Source organism: Heterodontus francisci, chromosome 20 (genome assembly GCF_036365525.1).
Source record: "Heterodontus francisci isolate sHetFra1 chromosome 20, sHetFra1.hap1, whole genome shotgun sequence".
NCBI lineage: Eukaryota > Metazoa > Chordata > Chondrichthyes > Heterodontiformes > Heterodontidae > Heterodontus > Heterodontus francisci.
The window spans coordinates 89,464,548-89,487,440 of NC_090390.1; the positions used below are offsets into that span (position 1 = coordinate 89,464,548).

The 22,893-nt window shown below is 49.2% G+C and overlaps 1 protein-coding gene across 3 annotated transcripts in view; it reads left to right on the forward strand.

Moving 5' to 3' along the window:
* Positions 1 to 22,893, forward strand: part of cfap43 (cilia and flagella associated protein 43) — a 293,334-nt gene that overhangs the window by 41,787 nt on the left and 228,654 nt on the right. For all 3 annotated transcript variants that reach the window (XM_068053204.1, XM_068053205.1, XM_068053206.1), the window contains 2 exons: positions 7,373 to 7,453; positions 17,247 to 17,395. In XM_068053204.1, coding sequence (XP_067909305.1) covers positions 7,373 to 7,453; positions 17,247 to 17,395 — 230 coding nt within the window. The remainder of the gene's footprint in view (positions 1 to 7,372; positions 7,454 to 17,246; positions 17,396 to 22,893) is intronic.

The following is a 22,893-nucleotide window of genomic DNA, read 5'->3' on the forward strand; positions in this document are numbered from 1 at the left end:
CAACCACCACCCTCTGTCTTCTTTCAGCTAGCCAATTTCTGATCCAAAGCTCTAAATCACCTTCAACCCCATACTTCCGTATTTTCTGCAATAGCCTACCGTGGGGAACCTTATCAAACGCCTTACTGAAATCCATATACACCACATCCACGGCTTTACCCTCATCCACCTGTTTGGTCACCTTCTCGAAAAACTCAATAAGGTTTGTGAGGCACGACCTACCTTTCACAAAACCGTGCTGACTATCGCAAATGAACTTATTCTTTTCAAGATGATTATAAATCCTGTCTCTTATAACGTTTTCCAACATTTTACCCACAACCGAAGTAAGGCTCACAGGTCTATAATTACCAGGGCTGTCTCTACTCCCCTTCTTGAACAAGGGGACAACATTTGCTATCCTCCAGTCCTCCAGCACTACTCCTGTCGACAATGACGACTTAAAGATCAAGGACAAAGGCTCTGCAATCTCCTCCCTGGCTTCCCAGAGAATCCTAGGATAAATACCATCTGGCCCAGGGGACTTATCTATTTTCACTCTTTCCAAAATTGCTAACACCTCCTCCTTGTGAATCTCAATCCCATCTAGCCGAGTAGGCTGTATCTCAGTAATCTCCTCGGCAACATTTTCTTTCTCTACTGTAAATACTGACGAAAAATATTCATTTAACGCTTCCCCTATCTCCTCTGATTCCGCACACAACTTCCCACTACTATCCTTGATTGGCCCTGTTCTAACTCTTATCATTCGTTTATTCCTGATATACCTATAGAAAGCCTTAGGGTTTTCTTTGATCCTATCCGCCAATGACTTCTCGTGTCCTCTCCTTGCTCTTCTTAGCCCTCCCTTTAGATCCTTCCTGGCTAGCTTGTAACTCTCAAGCGCCCTAACTGAGCCTTCACGTCTCATCCTAACATAAGCCGCCCTCTTCCTCTTGACAAGCGCTTCAACTTCTTGAGTAAACCACGGCTCCCTCGCTCGACAACTTCCTCCCTGCCTGACAGGTACATACTTATCAAGGACACGCATTAGCTGCTCCTTGAATAAGCTCCACATTTCGTTTGTGCCCATCCCCTGCAGTTTCCTTCCCCATCCTACACATCCTAAATCTTGCCTCATCGCGTCATAATTTCCTTTCCCCCAGCTATAATTCTTGCCCTGCGGTATATACCTGTCCCTGCCCATCGCTAAGGTAAACCTAACCGAATTGTGATCACTATCGCCAAAGTGCTCACCTACATCTAAATCGAACACCTGGCCGGGTTCATTACCCAGTACCAAATCCAATGTGGCATCGCCCCTGGTTGGCCTGTCCACATACTGTGTCAGAAAACCCTCCTGCACACACTGGACAAAAACAGACCCATCTAAAGTACTCGAACTATAGTATTTCCAGTCAATATTTGGAAAGTTAAAGTCCCCCATAACCACTACCCTGTTTCTCTCGCTCCTGTCGAGAATCATCTTCGCTATCCTTTCCTCTACATCTCTGGAACTATTCGGAGGTCTATAGAAAACTCCCAACAGGGTGACCTCTCCTCTCCTGTTTCTAACCTCGGCCCATACTACCTCAGTAGACGAGTCCTCAAACGTCCTTTCTGCCGCTGTAATACTTTCCTTGATTAACAATGCCACACCCCCCCCCTCTTTTACCCTCTTCTCTGTTCTTTCTGAAACATCTAAATCCCGGAACCTGCAACATCCATTCCTGCCCCTGCTCTACCCATGTCTCCGAAATGGCCACAACATCAGGATCCCAGGTACCAACCCATGCAGCAAGCTCACCCACCTTATTCCGGATGCTCCTGGCGTTGAAGTAGACACACTTTAAACCAAGTTCTTGCTTGCCAGTGCCCTCTTGCGTCACAAACACCTCACTAGTTTAAACCCCCCCGAAGAGCACTAACAAATCTCCCCCCCCAGGATATTGGTACCCCTCTGGTTCAGGTGAAGACCATCCTGTTTGTAGAGGTCCCACCTACCCCAGAAAGAGCCCCAATTATCCAGGAAACCAAAACCCTCCCTCCTACACCATCCCTGCAGCCACGTGTTCAACTCCTCTCTCTCCCTATTCCTCTCTTCGCTAGCACGTGGCACAGGCAACAACCCAGAGATAACAACTCTGGTTGTTCTCGCTCTAAGCTTCCACCCTAGCTCCCTGAATTTCTGCCTTAAATCCCCATCTCTCTTCCTACCTATGTCGTTGGTGCCTATGTGGACCACGACTTGGGGGTGCTCCCCCTCCCCCTTAAGGATCCCAAAAACACGATCGGAGACATCACGTACCCTGGCACCTGGGAGGCAACACACCAACCGTGAGTCTCTCTCGTTCCCACAGAACCTCCTATCTGTTCCCCTAACGATGGAGTCCCCAATGACTAATGCTCTGCTCCTCTTCCCTTTTCCCTTCTGAGCAACAGGGACAGACTCTGTGCCAGAGACCTGCACCCCATTGCTTACCCCTGGTAAGTCGTCCCCCCCAACAGTATCCAAAACGGTATACCTGTTGTTGAGGGAAACGGCCACAGGGGATCCCTGCACTGCCTGCTGGTTCCCTTTGCTTCCCCTGACGGTAACCCATCTACCTACTTCTTTTACCTGAGGTGTGACTGCCTCCCTATAACTCCTGTCAATAATCCCCTCCGCCTCCCGAATGATCCGAAGTTCATCCAGCTCCAGCTCCAGTTCCCTAACGCGGTCTGCGAGGAGCTGGAGTTGGGTGCACTTCCCGCAGATGCAGTCAGCAGGGACACTCTTGGCGACCCCTACCTCCCACATTCTGCAGGAGGAACATACAACTGCCTTTACCTCCATTCCCACTATTCTAGATTCCCAATAAATCTACTGAAAAACCAAACGAAAAAAAAAGTCAAAACTTGTTCGCTTAGCAATCCGACGGACTGAACTCTTTAAATAAAAAGCTTACCTTATCAACACACTAGAGTCCTTTTTTTTTGGTTAGAGGAGGAGGGTGGGTGGGAGACACTACACGTGTAGTGTCTCGGGTACTGCCACTGCCCAAATAAATAGTTTTCCCCTACCCAGCAGTCCCCGGTCCTCCGAAACAAAAAAGGGATTAACTTGTAACTTACTGAAATTGACCGCTCAGCTGAAAGTCCGCTCCGCACCCCGTTCTATCAAGGCTGCTCCTCGCAAAAGGGTTGCTGGGGGAGTGGAGGGCCAGGTGCACTTCCACTCCCTCCTCACAGTGAGGTGTTTGTGACGGGTTTTAAGTACCTTTGACATGAAGATAACCATAGCCAGCCTCAACATCAACGGCAGCAGGGGGTCTCACCGCAGATTTCACAATCTCTCAGTCCTTAGGGAAGGGAGATACACGGTGAGCTTTCTGCAGGAAACCCACACCGTTCCGGGAGACGAAGCCACCTGGCTCCTGGAGTGGCAGGGTGGAGTCTACATGAGTCACCTCACCCCTATTTCTAGTGGGGTGGCTATCTTGTTGGCCCCGACCTTTCAGCCGGAGATCTTGGGGGTCAAGGAGCTAGTGCCGGGCCGCTTGCTCCACCTCGCCGTTCGCCTGGGTAGCGTGCCGCTCCACCTTGTGAACGTGTACGCGCCCAGGCAAGGCGCGTTGCAAGCGCGCTTCTTTGAAGAAGTGTCTGCTCTCTTGAGCTCCATCGATAGCGGCGAGTGCATCATCCTCGGGGGGGATTTTAACTGCACCCTCGAGGTGGGGGATCGCTCCGGTCCCCAGCGCGGCCAAGCGTCGGTGGAGAAGTTGAGGGGACTGATCAGCTCCCTTAACTTGGTGGACGTCTGGCGGAATCTCCATCCTGACTCCAGCGCCTTCACGTGGAGGTCTGGAGGAGGAGGGTCGCGAATCGACCGCCTCTACATTTCGCAGGCGTACGTCTCCCGCGTTTCGGCGGCCTCCATGCGGCTGGTGCCGTGCTCGGACCACCGCCTGGTGTGGGCGGAGTTCACTCCGCTCCGCAAGCGGGCGGGGTCCGCGTACTGGCACTTTAACAACCGGCTGCTGGAGGACGAGCGATTTCGGGACTCGTTCTGTCGATTCTGGGCCGACTGGAGAAGGAAGCAGGGGGGCTTCCCCTCCTTGAGGCTATGGTGGGATGTGGGCAAGACTCACATCCGCGTCTTCTGTCAGGAGTACGCGAAGGGGTCGACCAAGAGGCGGGAAGCCGAGATCGGGCGCCTTGAGAGGGAGGTGCTCGACTTGGAGTCCCGCCTCGGTCATGCCGTCGTGGACCCGGCCCTGTGGCAGGCGTACAAAGAGAAGGGCACGCTGAGGGACCTGCAGCTCATGGTGTCCCGAGGCGCGTACGTGAGGTTGCGGATCCAGATCCTGGAATATTTGGACCGCGCCTCACCCTTCTTCTACTCGCTGGAAAAATGGCGGGGGGTCCGTAAGCAGCTCAACGAGCTGCTGGCCAACGATGGATCCTCCATCATGGATCCGGAGGGAATGGGCCTCCTGGTCCGGACTTATTACAGTGCGTTGTCCTCTCCGGATCCGTCCAGCAAGGATGCGCGCAAGTTTTGTGGGAGGACCTGCCACAAGTCAGCCCGAGGGCGCCTAAGGATTGGAGGCTCCGCTCACATTGGCGGAGCTGACTGGCGCCCTCCACCAGCTGTCAAGGGGCAAATCCCCAGGGCTGGATGGGTTGAACGTGGAGTTCCTCAGGGCGTTTTGGGACATCCTGGGGGACGATTATGCACGGGTCCTGGGGGAAAGCCTGGCGACCGGGAGATACCCCTCTCATGGCGCAGGCCGGTCATCGTCCTGCTGCTGAAGAGGGGCGATCTCCGCCTGCTCAACAACTGGCGTCCGGTCTCCCTCCTCAGTACGGATTATAACATCTTTGCCCGGGCTATGTCTACCTGCCTGGGCTCCGTGCTGGCCCACATGATCCACCCCGACCAGTCCAACACAGTCCTGAGCCGGTCCATCCAGGACAACATCCACCTGGTCCGGGACCTGATCCATCTTTCCCAGAGGACTGGTCAGTCGGTCGCCTTTCTCTCCCTCGATCAGGAGAAGGCGTTCGACAGGGTGGATCACGATTACCTTTTCGGGACTCTGCGCGCTTTTAGACTCGGGCCGCATTTTGTGGCCCGGGTCCGACTTTTATACGCCGCCGCAGAGTGTCTCGTCAAAGTTAACGGGTCCTTGACGGCGCCCCTTCGCTTTGGGAGAGGAGTGCGTCAGGGTTGCCCCATGTCCGGCCAATTGTATACCATCTGCGTGGAGCCCTTCCTGTGCCTGCTTCGCAGGAGGTTGACGGGACTGGCTCTGCGCGAACCGACCATGCGGGTCGGCCTCTCGGCTTACGCCGACGACGTGCTCCTCGCAATCACAGATCCCGTTGACTTGCGGAGGATGCGCGACTGCCAGCAGACCTTTTCTGCCGCTTCCTCCGCGAGGATCAATTGGGAGAAATGTTCCGGACTCCTGGTTGGTCAGTGGCGGGTGGACTCCCTGCCGGAGGAGATGACACCTTTTGCGTGGAGCACCACGCACCTCCTCTATCTGGGAGTCCACCTTAGCCCCGCTGAGGAAGTCTGGCCGGCAAACTGGCAGGAGTTGGAGGCGAAAGTCACCGCTCGGCTGGGGCGCTGGACAGGACTGCTCCGAGTGCTTTCCTACAGGGGCCGAGCGTTGGTCATAAACCAACTGGTGGCCTCCGTTGTGGTACCGGTTGGTCACTTTGGCCCCGCCCCCTGTATTTGCCACCAAGATCCAGAAGAAACTCGTCAATTTCTTCTGGGGCAAGAGGAAACACTGGGTCTCTGCCGCAGTCCTGAGTCTCCCGATTGAGGAGGGCGGTCAGTCGCTGGTGTGCGTCCGCACCCAGGCTGCGACTCTCCGCCTTCGGACCCTGCAGAGATACCTGAACGTCGAGCGTCCTCCCAGATGGTGTGCGCTGGCGGCGTATTTTTTCCGCCAGTGTCACTGCCTTCAAGACGACACGCAGCTCCCAGTGGAGTCCGTTAGCCGCGCCTCTCTGAGGGAGTTGCCTGTCTTTTACCGGGATCTATTCCGAGTCTGGAGCATGGTCGCCTCCAGTCAGGGTGCTCCCCCGCCGGCGGAGGAGAGCGCCTCGGCTGTCCGGATGGCCGACTCCGGGGACGGTCCGGCGGGTGGAGGAGTAGCCGAAACCCCCGGGACGCCCCTCACTGCGGGTGGCGAGGGGGTTCTGGAGTGCGAAGCATTCCCGGCGGAGCTGACCCCCGCTCGGCCGGAACTGCTCATCGGACCCAGGCCCCGAAACCCTCCTCGGGAGCCGGTCCCGCACAACCCGAGCCGCCTCTCGGAAATGCCCTCCGTGCCATTTCAATCTGCGCGGAGGGGTTTCCTGTACGGGCTGCTCCTGCACACTCTCCACTTCCTCGCCCTCGTCAGCCGGTCGGACACGCCCTGGCGGTCCGCGTTGCCATCTGGCGGCGAGGGGAAACCCCGATGGAGGTCTCTCTACGCGGGAGTCTTCCCCCTTTATATCGGGGACCTGGGGTGGAGGGTGCTGCACAGAGCAGTCCCGTGCAATAGACTTTTAAGTAGGTTCACGGACTCCCAGGCCACCTGTACTTTCTGCGGCCTGGACGAGTCCGTGTTCCTCGTTTATACGGGGTGTGCGAGGTTGCAGCCCCTCTTTGAGTATCTGAAGGGGCTGCTCCTCAAGTTCTGGCTGCACTTCAGTCCCACGCTTCTGATCTTTGGGCACCCGGTGCGGAGGGGCTTGGGCCGGGAGGAGGATCTCCTCGTCTCTCTGCTCCTGGGCCTGGCCAAAGTGGCAATTCACAGGTCCAGGCTGTGGGCTGTCGGGGGGTCCGTCCTCCCCGATTGCCTGCCCCTCTTCCGCGGTTACGTTCGCGCCCGGGTGTCCCTGGAGAAGGAGCATGCGGTGTCCGCCGGTACGCTTGAGGCCTTCCGTGACTGGTGGGCACCGCAGGGACTGGAGTGCATTGTCGACGCCGAGAATGGCATTTTAATTTGAGTTTTTTGTTTATTTATCTGTTTTTAATAAAGTTATTTTAAAATGATGTATATAAAGGGGGCCTGAGGAATAAAAAAAATGGGGTTTGATACAGAGTAAAGCTCCGTCTGCACTGTCCCCTTCAAACACCCCTGGGCCAGGTACAGCACGGGGTTCGATACAGAGTAAAGCTCCCTCGACACTGTCCCCCATTAAACAATTTGCAGGGAGGTTGGAGAGGGGTTTACAGCTGAGGAGAAAATTGATTGAAATTGTCTGAGGAGCAGTAAGCACTGTGCTATTCTTATTGTCTCGGGAGATTAGCATGTTTTTGTTATAGTTGTTTGTGATGTCTCATCCGAATGGCCTACTCCTGCTCCTATTTTTCAACGTTTCTATGTACTGTTTTTCATTGCAGTCTGCAAGAATAATGGGTGCCGTGCAGGTGTGGTCAGTTGTGGATGGGAAGAAGATCAGCACTCTTGCCCTTCCAGTACAGGTAAACTATCCTGTTCATGTCTGAACTGTTATTTCTCCTCAAAGTGGTGACAGGTCTATGCGAAAGAGCAGGTGAAAGGGACTAATTGTATATCTCTTTTAAACAGCTAGCAGAGGCATGATGGGCTGAATGCCTCCTTCTGTACTGTATGATCCTATGATGTTTGGGAAACTTCCACCCTCTGGTGTCTCACCCAGTTGGCCGTGCTTCATAGTGTGGGCCTACATAGTGAGAGTTGATGAGCTAGTTTCCCGTAGAGGTGGGTGTGTGGGCATTGTGAGCCCAAAACTGTGCCCACCCATCATCCACAAACAGCCACTCTCCTTGAGAAGCCCCCATGACTGTAAACTGGATTGTAGTTTGCCTAACCTTAACTCAAGGATGTTAAAGCTACTCCTGTACGTCTTGGCCCACAAGGCCTGAGATGGCTCCTGTTCCTGTTCAGGCCTGGAGTTCAAATAACCAATTGGGTCCTGATGACATAGAAACAAAAACATTTCCACACAGAAGGAGGCTATTCAGCCCTTTGTGACCGTGCTGGCCAAAAAAGTCTTATCCTGCCTAATCCCACCTTCCAGCTCTTGCTCCATAGCCCTGTCGGTTACAGAACTTCAAATGCATATCTAAGTACTTCTTAAATGTGATGCAAGATTCTGCCTCTACTGCCCTTTCAGGCAGTGAGTTCCTGATCCTTACCGCCCATTGATCTGGAGCAGCCATATAAATACTGTGACTGAAAATGCTGGTCAGAGGCTGGGATTTCTGCAGTGAGTAACTCACCTTCTGACTCTCCAAAGCCTGTCCACCATCTACAAGGCACAAGTTTGGAGTTTAATAAACTTGCCTGGATGAGTGCAGCTTCAACAACACTCTATAAGCTCAACATCATCTAGGATAAAGCAGCCAGCTTTATTCGCACCCCATCCACCACCTTAAACATTCACTCCCTTCACCATTTATGCACAGTGGCAGCAGTGTGTACTGTATACAAGATACACTGCAGCAACTCACCAAGGCTCCTTTGCCCTTACCTTCCAAACCTGCGACCTCTACTGCCTAGAAGGACAGCAGACGTGTGGGGATACCACCACCTGCAAGTTCCCCACCAAATCACACACCATCCTGATTTGAAAATAAAAGCAGAAAGTGCTGGAAATACTCAGCAGGTCAGGCAGCATCTGTGGAGACAGAAACAGTTAATGTTTCAGGTCTGTGACCTTTCATCAGAATTAGCAAAGGTTAGAAATTTAATCAAGTGAAGGGGGGGTGGTTGGTGAAAGAGAACAAAAGGGAAGGTGTGCGATAGGGCAGAGGGCAGGAGAGAGTAAATGACAAAGATGGGCGGCACAGTGGCGCAGTGGTTAGCACTGCAGCCTCACGGCTCCAGTGACCCGGGTTCAATTCTGGGTACTGCCTGTGCAGAGTTTGCAAGTTCTCCCTGTGACCGCGTGGGTTTTCGTTGGGTGCTCCGGTTTCCTCCCACAGCCAAAGACTTGCAGGTTGCTAGGTAAATTGGCCATTGTAAATTGCCCCTAGTGTAGGTAGGTGGTAGGGGAATATAGGGAAGGTGGGGATGTGGTAGGAATATGGGATTAGTGTAGGATTAGTATAAATGGGTGGTTGATGGTCGGCACAAACTCGGTGGGCCGAAGGGCCTGTTTCAGTGCTGTATCTCTAAACAAATAAATAAGATGTCATGGGACAAAGGCAAAGGGAGTGTTAATGGTTGTGGTGAAAGACAAACATTTGTCCGGAGACAATGTTAATGGCAGAATAATGAACAGCTCTGTCCAAAAGTACAAACGTAAAATACCGAGTTTAAGGCAGACACATGCTTAAAAAATAAAATAATAATAAAAAAGGCCAGTCATGCTCTGAAATTGTTGAACTCAATGTTGACTCTGGAAAGCTGTAGTGTGCCTGATCAAAAGATGAGATGCTGTTCCTCGAGCTTGCATTGATGTTCACTGGAACACTGCAGCAGGCCAAGGACAGAGATGTGGGCATGAGAGCAGGGGGGTGTTGAAATGGCAAACAACCGGAAGCTCTGGGTCCTGCTTGCAGACTGAGCAGAGGTGTTCCACAAAACGGTCATCCAATCTGTGTTGGGTCTCCCCAATGTAGAGGAGACCACATTGTGAGCAGCGAATACAATATACTAAATGGAAAGAAGTACAAGTAAATCGCTGCTTCATCTGGAAGGAGTGTTTTTAGGCCTTGGATGGTGAGGAGAGAGGAGGTAAAAGGGCAGGTATTACACCTCCTGCGATTGCTTGGGAAGGGGATGAGGTGTCGGAGGTAATGGAGGAGTGGACCAGTGTGTTGCAGAGGGAATGATCCCTTCGGAATGCTGAAGGGGAAGGGAGGGGAAGATATTTTTGGTCGTGGCATCACACTGGAGATGGCAGAAATGGCGGAGGATGATCCTTTGGATGTGGAAGCTGGAGGGGTGGAAAGTGAGGACAAGGGGAACCCTGTCACGGTTCTGGGAGGGAGAGGAAGGGGTGAGGGTAGAGGTGCGGGAAATGGGTCGGACACAGTTGAGGGTCCTGTCAACCACAGTGGGAGGGAATCCTCGGTTGAGGAAAAAGGAAGACATATCAGAAGCACCGTCATGGAAGGTAGCATCATCAGAGCAGATACGTCAGAGACAGAGAAACTGTGAGAATGGAATGGAGTCCTTACAGGAGGCAGGGTGTGAAGAAGTGTAGTCGAGGTAGCTGTGGGAGTCGGTGGACTTATAATAAATATTAGTAGACAACCTATCCCCAGAGATGGAGACAGAGAAGTCGAGGAAGGGAAGGGAAGTGTCGGAGATGGACCATGTAAAGGTGAGAAAAGGGTGGAAATTGGAAGCAAAGTTGATAAAGTTTTCCAGTTCGGGGCGGGAGCAGGAAATGGCACCAATACAGTCATCAATGTACTGGAAAAAGAGTTGGAGGGGGCCTGAGTAGGACTGGAACAAGGAATGTTTGACATATCCCACAAAGAACAAGCATAACTACGACTCACGCGGGTACCCATAGCAACACCTTTTACTTGAAGGAAGTGCGTGGAGTTGAAGGAGAAGTTGTTCAATGTGAGAACAAGTTCAGCCAGGCGGAGGAGGGTGGTGGTGGATGGGGACTGGTTGCGCCTCTGTTCAAGGAAGAAGCGGAGAGCCCTCAAAACCATCCTGGTGGGGGATGGAGGTGTAGAGAGATTGGACGTCCATAGTGAAGAGGAGGCGGTTAGGACCAGGAACCTGGAAATTGCTGTCAGAAGAGTCATGGATGTAGGTGGGAAGAGACTGGGAAATATATCGCCGTTCCTTCACTGTCGCAGAATCAAAAACCTGGAACTCCCTCCCGAACAGCACTGTGGGTGTATCCATACCAGATGGACTGTAGTGGTTCAAGAAGGTGGCTCACCACCACCTTCTCATGCGCAATTAGGAATAAGCAAAACATGCTGGCCTTACCAGCAATGCCCACATCTCATGAACAAGTTTTTTTTTTAAAAGGCCCCCGGTTATTGACCTCTGCTAGGGGGAATTGGACCTTCCTCACCACCCTATCCCAGCCCCTCTCAATTTTATACACAAATTAAATCTTCCCTCAGCTTCCTCTGTTCCAAAGAAAACAATCCCAGCCAATCCAATCATAGCGCATAGCTAAAATTCTCCATTCCTGGCAACATCCTCGCAAATCTCCTCTGAATCCCCTCTCGTGTGATAACATCCTTCCTGTAATAGAGTCATAGAGTTTTACAGCACATAAACAGGCCCTTTGGCCCAACGCGCCTGCACCAACCATCAAGCACCTGTCCAAACTAATCCCATTTTCCAGCACTTGGCCCATAGCCTTGTATGCTATGGCGTTTCAAGTGCTCATCTAAATACTTCTTAAATGTCATGAATGTTCCTGCCTCTACTACCCCTTCAGGCAGTGTGTTCCAGATTCCAACCACCCTCTGGGTGAAAAGATTTTTCCTCAACTCACCTCTCAACCTCCTGCCCTTTGCCTTAAATCTATGCCCCCGAGTTATTGACCTCTCCGCTAAGGGAAAAACTTTCTTCCTATCTATCCTATCAATGCCCCTCATAATTTTGTATAGTTTTTAGTTTAGTTTTTTAGTTTAGTTTAGAGATACAGCACTGAAACAGGCCCTTCGGCCCATCGAGTCTGTGTCGACCATCAACCACCCATTTATACTCACCCTACACTAATCCCATATTCCTACCACATCCCCACCTTCTCTCAATTCCCCTACCACCTACCTATACTAGTGACAATTTATAATGGCCAATTTACCTATCAACCTGCAAGTCTTTTGGCTTGTGGGAGGAAACCGGAGCACCCGGAGAAAACCCACACAGACACAGGGAGAACTTGCAAGCTCCACACAGGCAGTCCCCGGAATCGAACCCGGGTCCCTGGAGCTGTGAGGCTGCGGTGCTAACCACTGCGCCACTGTGCCGCCCAGCATACCTCAATCATGTCCCCTCTCAGCCTTCTCCGCTCCAAGGAAAACAACCCCAGCCTATCCCGTCTCTCTTCATAACTGAAATGTTCCAGCCCAGGCAGCATACTGGTGAATCTCCTCTGCACCCTCTCCAGTGCAATCATATCCTTTCAATAGTGTGGTGACCAGAACTGTACACAGTACTCCAGCTGTGGCCTAACCAGCATTTTATACAGCTCCATCATAACCTCCCCGCTCTTATGTTCCATGCCTCAGCTAATAAAGGCAAGTATCCCATAAGCCTTCTTAATCACCTTATCTACCTGTGCTGCTGCCTTCAGTGATGGACAAGTACACCAAGGTCCCTCTGACTAGAAATGGCAAGATTAGGGAACCATGGATGACAGGTGAAATTGTGAGACTAGCTAAGAGGAAAAAGGAAGCATACATAGGGTGTAGGCGGCTGATGAAAGACGAAGCTTTGAAAGAATATCGGGAATGTAGGACCAATCTGAAACGAGGAATTAAGAGGGCTAAAAGGGGTCATGAAATATCTTTAGCAAACAGGGTTAAGGAAAATCCCAAAGCCTTTTATTCATATATAAGGAGAAAGAGGGTAACTAGAGAAAGGATTGGCCCACTAAAGGACAAAGGAGGAATGTTATGCTTGGACTCAGAGAAAATGGGTGAGATTCTAAACGAGTACTTTGCATCGGTATTCACCGAGGAGAGGGACATGACGGATGTTGAGGTTAGGAACATATGTTTGATTACTCTAGGTCAAGTTGGCATAAGGAGGGAGGAAGTGTTGGGTATTCTAAAGGGCATTAAGGTGGACAAGTCCCCAGGTCCGGATGGGATCTATCCCAGGTTACTGAGGGAAGCGAGAGAGGAAATAGCTGGGGCCTTAACAGATATCTTTGCAGCATCCTTAAACACGGGTGAGGTCCCGGAGGACTGGAGAATTGCTAATGTTGCCCCCTTGTTTAAGAAGGGTAGCAGGGATAATCCAGGTAATTATAGACCGGTGAGCCTGACGTCAGTGGTAGGGAAGCTGCTGGAGAAGTTACTGAGGGATAGGATCTATTCCCATTTGGAAGAAAATGGGCTCATCAGTGATAGGCAACATGGTTTTGTGCAGGGAAGGTCATGTCTTACCAACTTAATAGAATTCTTTGAGGAAGTGACAAAGTTGATTGATGAGGGAAGGGCTGTCGATGTCATATACATGGACTTCAGTAAGGCGTTTGATAAGGTTCCCCATGGCAGGCTGATGGAGAAAGTGAAGGCGCTTGGGGTCCAAGGTGTACTAGCTAGATGGATAAAGAACTGGCTGGGCAACAGGAGACAGAGAGTAGCAGTAGAGGGGAGTTTCTCAAAATGGAGACGTGTGACCAGTGGTGTTCCACAGGGATCCGTGCTGGGACCACTGTTGTTTGTGATATACATTAATGATTTGGAGGAAAGTATAGGTGGACTGATTAACAAGTTTGCAGACGACACTAAGATTAGTGGAGTAGCAGATAGTGAAGGGGACTGTCAGAGAATACAGCAGAATATAGATAGATTAGAGAGTTGGGCAGAGAAATGGCAGATGGAGTTCAATCAGGGCAAATGCGAGGTGATGCATTTTGGAAGATCCAATTCAAGAGTGAACTATACAGTAAATGGAAAAGTCCTGGGGAAAATTGATGTCCAGACAGATTTGGGTGTTCAGGTCCACTGTTCCCTGAAGGTGGCAACGCAGGTTAATAGAGTGGTCAAGAAGGCATACGGCATGCTTTCCTTCATCGGACGGGGCATTGAGTACAAGAGTTGGCAGGTCATGTTACAGTTGTATAGGACTTTGGTTCGGCCACATTTGGAATACTGCGTACAGTTCTGGTCGCCACATTATCAAAAGGATGTGGATGCTTTGGAGAGGGTGCAGAGGAGGTTCACCAGGATGTTGCCTGGTATGGAGGGCGCTAGCTATGAAGAGAGGTTGAGTAGATTAGGATTATTTTCATTAGAAAGACGGAGGTTGAGGGGGGACCTGATTGAGGTGTACAAAATCATGAGAGGTATAGACAGGGTGGACAGCAAGAGGCTTTTTCCCAGAGTGGGGGTTTCAATTACGAGAGGACACGAGTTCAAAGTGAAAGGGGAAATGTTTAGGGGGGATATGCGTGGAAAGTTCTTTACGCAGAGGGTGGTGGGCACCTGGAACGCGTTGCCAGCGGAGGTGGTAGACGCGGGCACGATGGAGTCTTTTAAGATGTATCTAGACAGATACATGAATGGGCAGGAAGAAAAGAGATACAGAACCTTAGAAAATAGGCGACATGTTTAGAGAGAGGATCTGGATCGGCGCAGGCTTGGAGGGCCGAAGGGCCTGTTCCTGTGCTGTAATTATCTTTGTTCTTTGTTTCTTTGACCCTCTTTACTCCGTAGGGTCCTACCATCCATTGTATACTCCCTTGCCTTGTTAGTCCTCCCAAAGTGCATCACCTCACACTTCTCAGGATTAAATTCCATTTGCCACTACTCCGCTCATCTTACCAGCCCATCTATATCGTCCTGTAATCTGAGGCTTTCTTCCTCACTATTTACGATACCACCAATTTTCGTGTCATCTGCGAACTGACTGATCTTACCTCCTATATTCACGTCTAAATCATTAATGTACACTACAAACACTCAGTGTTCGTTTTCTTGAGGCTGATGGTTAGGCCAAATTCATTGCAGGCAGCCGCAAACCTGTCGATGAGACTCTGCAGGCACTCTTCAGTGTGAGATGTTAAAGCAGCATTGTCAGCAAAGAGGAGTTCCCTGATGAGGACTTTCCGTACTTAGGACTTCGCTCTTAGATGGGCAAGGTTGAACAACTTTGTTGTACAAACACTCAGTGTTTGTACAACAAGGTTGTTCAACCTTGCCCGTCTAAGAGCGAAGTCCTAAGTACGGAAAGTCCTCATCAGGGAACTCCTCTTTGCTGACAATGCTGCTTTAACATCTCACACTGAAGAGTGCCTGCAGAGTCTCATCGACAGGTTTGCGGCTGCCTGCAATGAATTTGGCCTAACCATCAGCCTCAAGAAAACGAACATCATGGGGCAGGACGTCAGAAATGCTCCATCCATCAATATTGGCGACCACGCTCTGGAAGTGGTTCAAGAGTTCACCTACCTAGGCTCAACTATCACCTGTCTCCAGATGCAGAAATCAACAAGCGCATGGGAAAGGCTTCCACTGCTATGTCCAGACTGGCCAAGAGAGTGTGGGAAAATGGCGCACTGACACGGAACACAAAAGTCCGAGTGTATCAAGCCTGTGTCCTCAGTACCTTGCTCTATGGCAGCGAGGCCTGGACAATGTATGTCAGCCAAGAGCGACGTCTCAATTCATTCCAGCTTCGCTGCCTCCGGAGAATACTTGGCATCAGGTGGCAGGACCGTATCACCAACACAGAAGTCCTCGAGGCAGCCAACATCCCCAGCTTGTACACCCTACTGAGTCAGCGGCGCTTGAGATGGCTTGGCCATGTGAGCCGCATGGAAGATGGCAGGATCCCCAAAGACACATTGTACAGCGAGCTCGCCACTGGTATCAGACCCACCGGCCGTCCATGTCTCCGCTTTAAAGACGTCTGCAAATGCGACATGAAATCCTGTGACATTGATCACAAGTCGTGGGAGTCAGTTGCCAGCGTTTGCCAGAGCTGGCGGGCAGCCATAAAGACAGGGCTGAAATGTGGCGAGTCGAAGAGACTTAGTAGTTGGCAGGAAAAAAGACAGAGGCGCAAGGGGAGAGCCAACTGTGCAACAGCCCCGACAAACAAATTTCTCTGCAGCACCAGTGGAAGAGTCTGTCACTCTAGAATTGGCCTTTATAGCCACTCCAGGCGCTGCTTCACAAACCACTGACCACCTCCAGGCGCGTATCCATTGTCTTTCGCGATAAGGAGGCCAAAGAAGAAGAACATAAATAGTCCTACAAGAGAAGGGGCAGTACTGGAGCTAATTCGAGGGAATGAAGCCGGACAAGTGGTAGAAGTTTCAGTGAGGGAACATTTCGGGGATAGTGACCATTACTCTGTAAGGTTTAAGGTAGTTATGGAAAAGGACAAAGATGGACCGAAAATAAAGGTACTGAATTGGAGGAAGGCCGATTTCAATATGATAAAACAGGATCTGGCCAAAGTGGACTTGGAGCAGCTACTTGTAGGAAAGTCGACATCAGACCAGTGGGAGTCATTCAAAGAGGAAACAGTGAGAGTTCAGAGTCAACGAGTACCCATTAAGGTGAAGGGCAGGACCAACAAGTCCAGGGAACCCTGGATGTCCAGGGATATAGAGGATTGGATCAGGGAAAAAAAGGAGGCTTATGGCAGATTCAGAGCACTGAAAACAGTGGAGGCCCTAGAGGAGTATAGAAAGTGTAGGTGGGGGGAATAAAAAAGTAATTAGGAGAGCAAAGAGAGGACATGAAAAAACACTGCCGGGCAAGGTAAAGGAAAATCCTAAGGCATTTTATTATCTCTTAAGGGCAAGAGGATAACCAGGGAAAGAGTAGGGCCCATTAGGGACCAAAGTGGCAATCTGTGTGTGGAGCCGGAGGACATATGTGAGGTTTTAAATGATTACTTTTCATCTGTGTTCACTATGGAGAGGGAAGATGTAGGTGTAGAGATCAGGGAGAGGGATTGTGATACCCACCTGTTACTACTTACCAATCAGCTGCCTCCCCTTGCAACGCGTCACTTTCTGAACTGTGACGTCAGTCCTGAAACACTCTCGCTGTCGCTGTGAAAGTGTGAGAGTATACCTCGCTGGAGCTCCCGCTCGCCGGTGCCTGTCTCCTCGCAGGTCCTCCTTGGTCTCGCTAGAGTTTTGAAAAATGAGAGGTGATCTCATTGAAACCTACAAAATACTTAAAGGGATAGACAGGGTAGATGCAGGATAGACAGGGTAGATGCAGGTAAGATGTTTCCCCTGGTTGGGGAGTCGAGAACCAGGGGACACAATTACAAAATAAGGGGGAAGCCACTTAGGACAGAGATGAGGAGAAATTTCTTTACTCAGAGGGTTGTGAATCTTTGGAATTCTCTATCCCAGAGGCCTGTGGAAGCTCAATCATTGAGTATGTTTAAAGCAGAAATTGACAGATTTCTAAATACCATTGAAGTAAAGGGATATGAGAATAGTGTAGGAAACAGGCATTGAAGTGGATGATCAGCCATGATCATATTGAATGGTGAGGCAGGCTCGATGGGCTGAATGGCCTACTCCTGCTCCTATGTTCCTATCACTAAATGAAAGCTGAGCTCTGATGATTGAAAATTAATTTCATTTACTTGTTCCTTTCTCAGATCACAGCCATGGCGAGCTGTCCCTCCTCCGACTATGTTGCTGTGGGGACTGAAACCGGTCATATCTATTATATAAACCTGGTGAAGGTGAAGGACCCTTGCCTGGTCTGCCAAGTCCTTCTCCACAACAAGCCGATACGGTGTCTCCAGTAAGTAAGGAAAAACAGATATTTATATAACATCTTACCTGAGAGGGTCACAGAGGAATATTTCTCCCTTATTAGTAGTAGGGCAGTGTATGTTTGGAGACACAGGGCAAGGCTAATATACTTTATGATTGCTTTGTATTGTTGTTTGCTACGGAAGTGGAGTCTGACAAAATATCGGTAGAATTGGAGACAGTAGAGGCTATGCATAGGGTAACAATTGAGCGGGGGATGTACTAAAAAGACTGGCAATGTTTAGGGTAGATAAGTCACTGGTCCGGATGGGGATCGAGATAGCGGAAGGGCATAATCTTCTAATCTTCCCTAGATATGGGGGAGGTGCCAGAGGATTGGAGGGTGCAAATTTGACACCCTTATTCAAGAAAGTGTTTTAAGACAGTCCTAGCAACTACAGATCAGTCAGTTTAATTTCAGTGGTGGATAAGGTTTTAGAAACAAAAATCAGGGGGAAAAAAATCAACAGACACTTGGAGAGGTTTGAGTTAATTAAGGAGAGCCAGCACACATTTGTAAAGGCAGATCATGTTTAACTAATCTAATTGAATTTTTGATGAAGTAACAGAGAAGGTCGATGAAGGGAATGCAGTGGATGTTGTCGATAAGGATTTTAAGAAAGCGTTTGATAAGGTACCAAATAAAAGGCTGGTTAACAAAATTAAGGCTAATGGAATAGGAGGGTCAGTGACCAATTGGATAAAAAATTGGCTTAGGAACAGAAAACAGTGAGTTATAGTAAATGGAGACTGGAGGATGGTAGACAGTGATGTTCCCCAAGGATCAGTGCTAGGACCACTGATTTGTTTGCTATATATAAATGACTTGGATCTTGGAATACAGAGTAGAATCTCAAAATTTACTGATGATACCAAACTTGGAGGAGTGACAAACAGCGAGGATGATAGAAACAGCCTGCAACAGGACATAGGCTAGCAGAATGGGCAGAGGGGTGACAAATGGGATTTAATGCTGACAAGTGTGAAATGAGGCATTTTGGTAGAAGGAATAGGAAGAGGCAATATATACTTAATGGCACAGTTCTAAAGAGTGTGCAGGAACAGAGGGAGGGACCTGGGGGTATATGTGCAGCAAACTTTGAAGGTGACAGGACATATTGAGAGAGTGGTCAGTAAAGCATATGGATCTGGGGCTTCATAAATAGGGGCAATGAATACAAAAGCAGGGAAGTTATGCTGAACCTTTACAAAGCTCTGGTTAGGCCCCAACTGGAGTATTGCGTCCAGTTCTGGTAAGGATGTGAAGGTCCTTGACAGAGTGCAGAGGAGATTTACCAGAATGGTTCCAGGGATGGGGGATTTTAGTTACACGGTTAGGTTGGAAAAGCTAAGTTTGTTCTCCTTAGAGCAAAGGAGATTGAGGGGAGATTTAATAGAGGTGTACAAGATTATGACAGGCTTAGATAAGTTAGACATTTTGCATTAACAAATGGTACAAGGACTAGAACAAAGAACAGTACAGCACAGGAACAGGCCATTCGGCCCTCCAAGCCTCCGCCGATCTTGATGCCTGTCTAAACTAAAACCTTCTGCACTTCTGGGGACCGTATCCCTCTATTCCCATCCTATTCATGTATTTGTCAAGATGCTTCTTAAACGTCGCTATCGTATCTGCTTCCACCACCTCCTTCGGCAGCAAGTTCCAGGCACTCACCACCCTCTGTGTAAAGAACTTGCCTCGCACATCCCCTCTAAACTTTGCCCCTCGCACCTTAAACCTATGTCCCCTAGTAACTGATGCTTCCACCCTGGGAAAAAGCTTCTGACTATCCACTCTGTCCATGCCGCTCATAACTTTGTAAACCTCGATCATGTCGCCCCTCCACCTCCGTCGTTCCAGTGAAAACAATCCGAGTTTATCCAACCTCTCCGCATAGCTAATGCCCTCCAAACCAGGCAACATCCTGGTAAACCTTTTCTGTACCCTCTCCAAAGCCTCCACATCCTTCTGGTAGTGTGGTGACCAGAATTGCACGCAATATTCTAAGTGTGGCCTAACTAAGGTTCTGTACAGCTGCAGCATGACTTGCCAATTTTTATACTCTATGCCCCGACCGATGAAGGCAAGCATGCCGTATGCCTTCTTGACTACCTTATCCACCTGCGTTGCCACTTTCAGTGACCTGTGGACCTGTACACCCAGATCTCTCTGCCTGTCAATAGGCGACACAGATTGAAGGTTTTGGGCAAAAGATTCAGGGGAACTATTAGGAAGCACTTTTTTACAAAGTGGGTGGTAGTGACCTGGTACTCGCTGCCCACAAAGTGGAGATGATCAATGACTGCAAAAGGAAATTGGATGGCCACTTGAAGGAAGTAAACTTGCAGGGCTATGGGGATCGAGTGGGGGAGTGGGACTGACTGGATAGCTTCATGGCGAGCCAGCATGGATTCGATGGGCCGAATGATTACCTTCTGTGCTGTAAATAAATGACTCTAATTACTTTAAATGACTCTATTGAGTGTGGGTTATTCTGAGTGACACATCTTTCTTTAGTGATATTGGCTGGGAGCATTGTCGGCCAGGACACCAGGAAAACTCCCTGCATTTCTCCAGATGATGCCATGGGATCTTAAACTTCCACCTGAGAGAACAGACAGGGCCTCGGTTTAACTTTTAATCTGAAAAACGGCACCTCCTACAGTGCAACCCTACCTCAGTACTGACCCCCTGAGAGAGTGGGCGCTCCTTCAGTACTGCCCCTCCAACAGTGCGACACTCTCTCAGTACTGCTCCTTTGACAATGCAGCTCTAACACAGTACTGCCCCTCCGACAGTGTGAAGATCCCTCAGTATTGTTCCTTCGACAGTGCAGCTCTAACACAGTACTGCCTCTCCGACAGTGTGAAGCTCCCTCAGTACTGCTCCTTCGACAGTGCAGCTCTAACACAGTACTGCCCCTCCGACAATGTGAAGCTCCCTCAGTATTGTTTCTTCGACAGTGCAGCTCTAACACAGTACTGCCCCTCCAACAGTGTGAAGCTCCCTCAGTATTGTTCCTTCGACAGTGCCGCTCTAACATAGTACTGCCCCTCCAACAGTGTGAAGCTCCCTCAGTATTGTTCCTTCGACAGTGCAGCTCTAATGCAGTACTGCCCCTCCGACAGTGTGATGCTCCCTCAGTATTGTTTCTTCGACAGTGCAGCTCTAACACAGTACTGCCCCTCCGACAGTGTGAAGCTCCCTCAGTATTGTTCCTTCGACAGTGCAGCTGTAACACAGTACTGCCCCTCCAACAGTGTGAAGCTCCCTCAGTATTGTTTCTTCGACAGTGCAGCTCTAACGCAGTACTGCCCCTCCGACAGTGTGAAGCTCCCTCAGTATTGTTCCTTCGACAGTGCAGCTCTAACGCAGTACTGCCCCTCCGACAGTGTGAAGCTCCCTCAGTATTGTTTCTTCGACAGTGCAGCACTCCTTCAGTACTGCCTCTCCAATACTGCAGTGCTCCTTCAGTAAAAAAGTAGTGAACAAGTATGGAAGGTCCAGGAAACAATGGCTAGCAAAATATCACGGAAGGAGTTTCAGTGATGAGTGGTAGACACAATGCAAGGAGTCTAATGAATAAAGCAGATGCGTTGAGAGCACAGATAGACTAGGAAGTATATCATAGCTATAACTGAAAAATGGCTTTAAAAAGAATAAGAATGGCAGCTCAACATTCCTGGTTACAAGGTTTTCAGATGAGAAAGAGAGGGGATTATAAAGTGGGGGGGGGGGGGTCTTTATATTGGTTAAAGAAACAATCACAACTGTGAGGCAGGATGATATGGTAGAAGGATCATCAAATGAGGCCATATGGGTTGACCTGAGGAACCAAAAGGGGCAATCACACTACTGGGAGTGTATATAGACCCCAAACAGTCAAAGGGAGATAGAAGGGCAAATATGTAGGTAAATCTCGGAGAAGTGCAAAAACAGTAGGATAGTAATCGTGGGGGATTTTGATCGCCCTAATATTAACTGGATAAATTCAGTGCAGAAGGTATAGAGGGCAGAATTCTTAAAATGTATTCAGGAGAACTTTTTTAGCCAGTACATAGCAAGCCCAACAAGAGAAGCGTCAGTTGATCTGGGCAGGGTGGAGGGGGTAGAGCATTTTAGTGGTAGAAATCGTAGTTCAGATAGATTGAAGAGTAGATATGGAAATTGATAAAGACAGAGCAAGAGTAAAAGTTTTAAATGGGAAAAGGCCAATTTTATGAAGTTGAGATGTGATTTGGCAAAAATGGACTGGAAACAGCTACATGACAGTATATCAGTGGGAGGGATACAGGAAAGAGTTAAAGAGAATTCTAAACAAAGATTTGCTCATACACAAAAAGGGTCGGATTCCCAACTCTAAAGCCCTGTGAATGTCAAAGAGCATACAGAAAAGGATAAGGCAAAAAAAAAGAAAGCTTATGTCAGAGCCAAGAGCTCAATATTGCAGACAGTCAGCATGAATTTGTTTAGAAACAGTTGTGTCTGACGACTTGATTGAATTTTTGGTGGAGGTAACAAGTGGGGGGCAGGGAGGGCAGGGGGATGATGGTAGCACGTTTAATGTAGTCTAAGTGGATTTTAATAAGGCTTTTGGCAAGGCCCACATGGCAGACCGGTCAGAAAATTAAAAACTTATGGGATCCAAGGGTAAGTGGCAAGTTGGAAACAATATTAGCTCAGTGGCAAGCAGCAAAGGGTAACAATTGATGGGTGCTTTTTGTAACTGGAGGGCTGATTCCAGTGGAGTTCCACAGGGCTTAGTATTAGGCCCTTGCTGTTCATGGTATATATCAATGATTAGACTCACAAGTAGGGGACATGATTCAGAAGTTTGCAGATAAGAAGAAAATTGGTTGTTTGATAGACTGCAGGATCATACCAATGGGCTGGTTGGCTGGGCAGAAAAGTGGCAAATGGAATTCAACCTGGAGTTGTGTGAAATAATGCATTTGGGTAGGACAAATGAGGCAAAGTAATACACAGTTAACGCAGAGATATCGCTTCTCAACAGTGTATAATAGGTCCAAGTGATATCGTTCCTCCACAGTCTATAATAGATCCGAGTGATATCGTTCCCCCATAGTGTATAATAGATCCGAGTGATATCGTTTCTCCACAGTCTATAATAGATCCGAGTGATATCGTTCCTCCACAGTCCATAATAGATCCTAGTGATATCGTTCCTCCACAGTCCATAATAGATCCTAGTGATATCGTTCCTCCACAGTGTATAATAGATCCGAGTGATATCGTTCCTCCACAGTGTATAATAGATCCGAGTGATATCGTTCCACTATAGTGTATAATAGATCCGAGTGATATCGTTCCACTATAGTGTATAATAGATCCTAGTGATATCGTTCCTCCACAGTGTATAATAGATCCGAGTGATATCGTTCCACTATAGTGTATAATAGATCCTAGTGATATCGTTCCTCCACAGTGTATAATAGATCCGAGTGATATCGTTCCACTATAGTGCA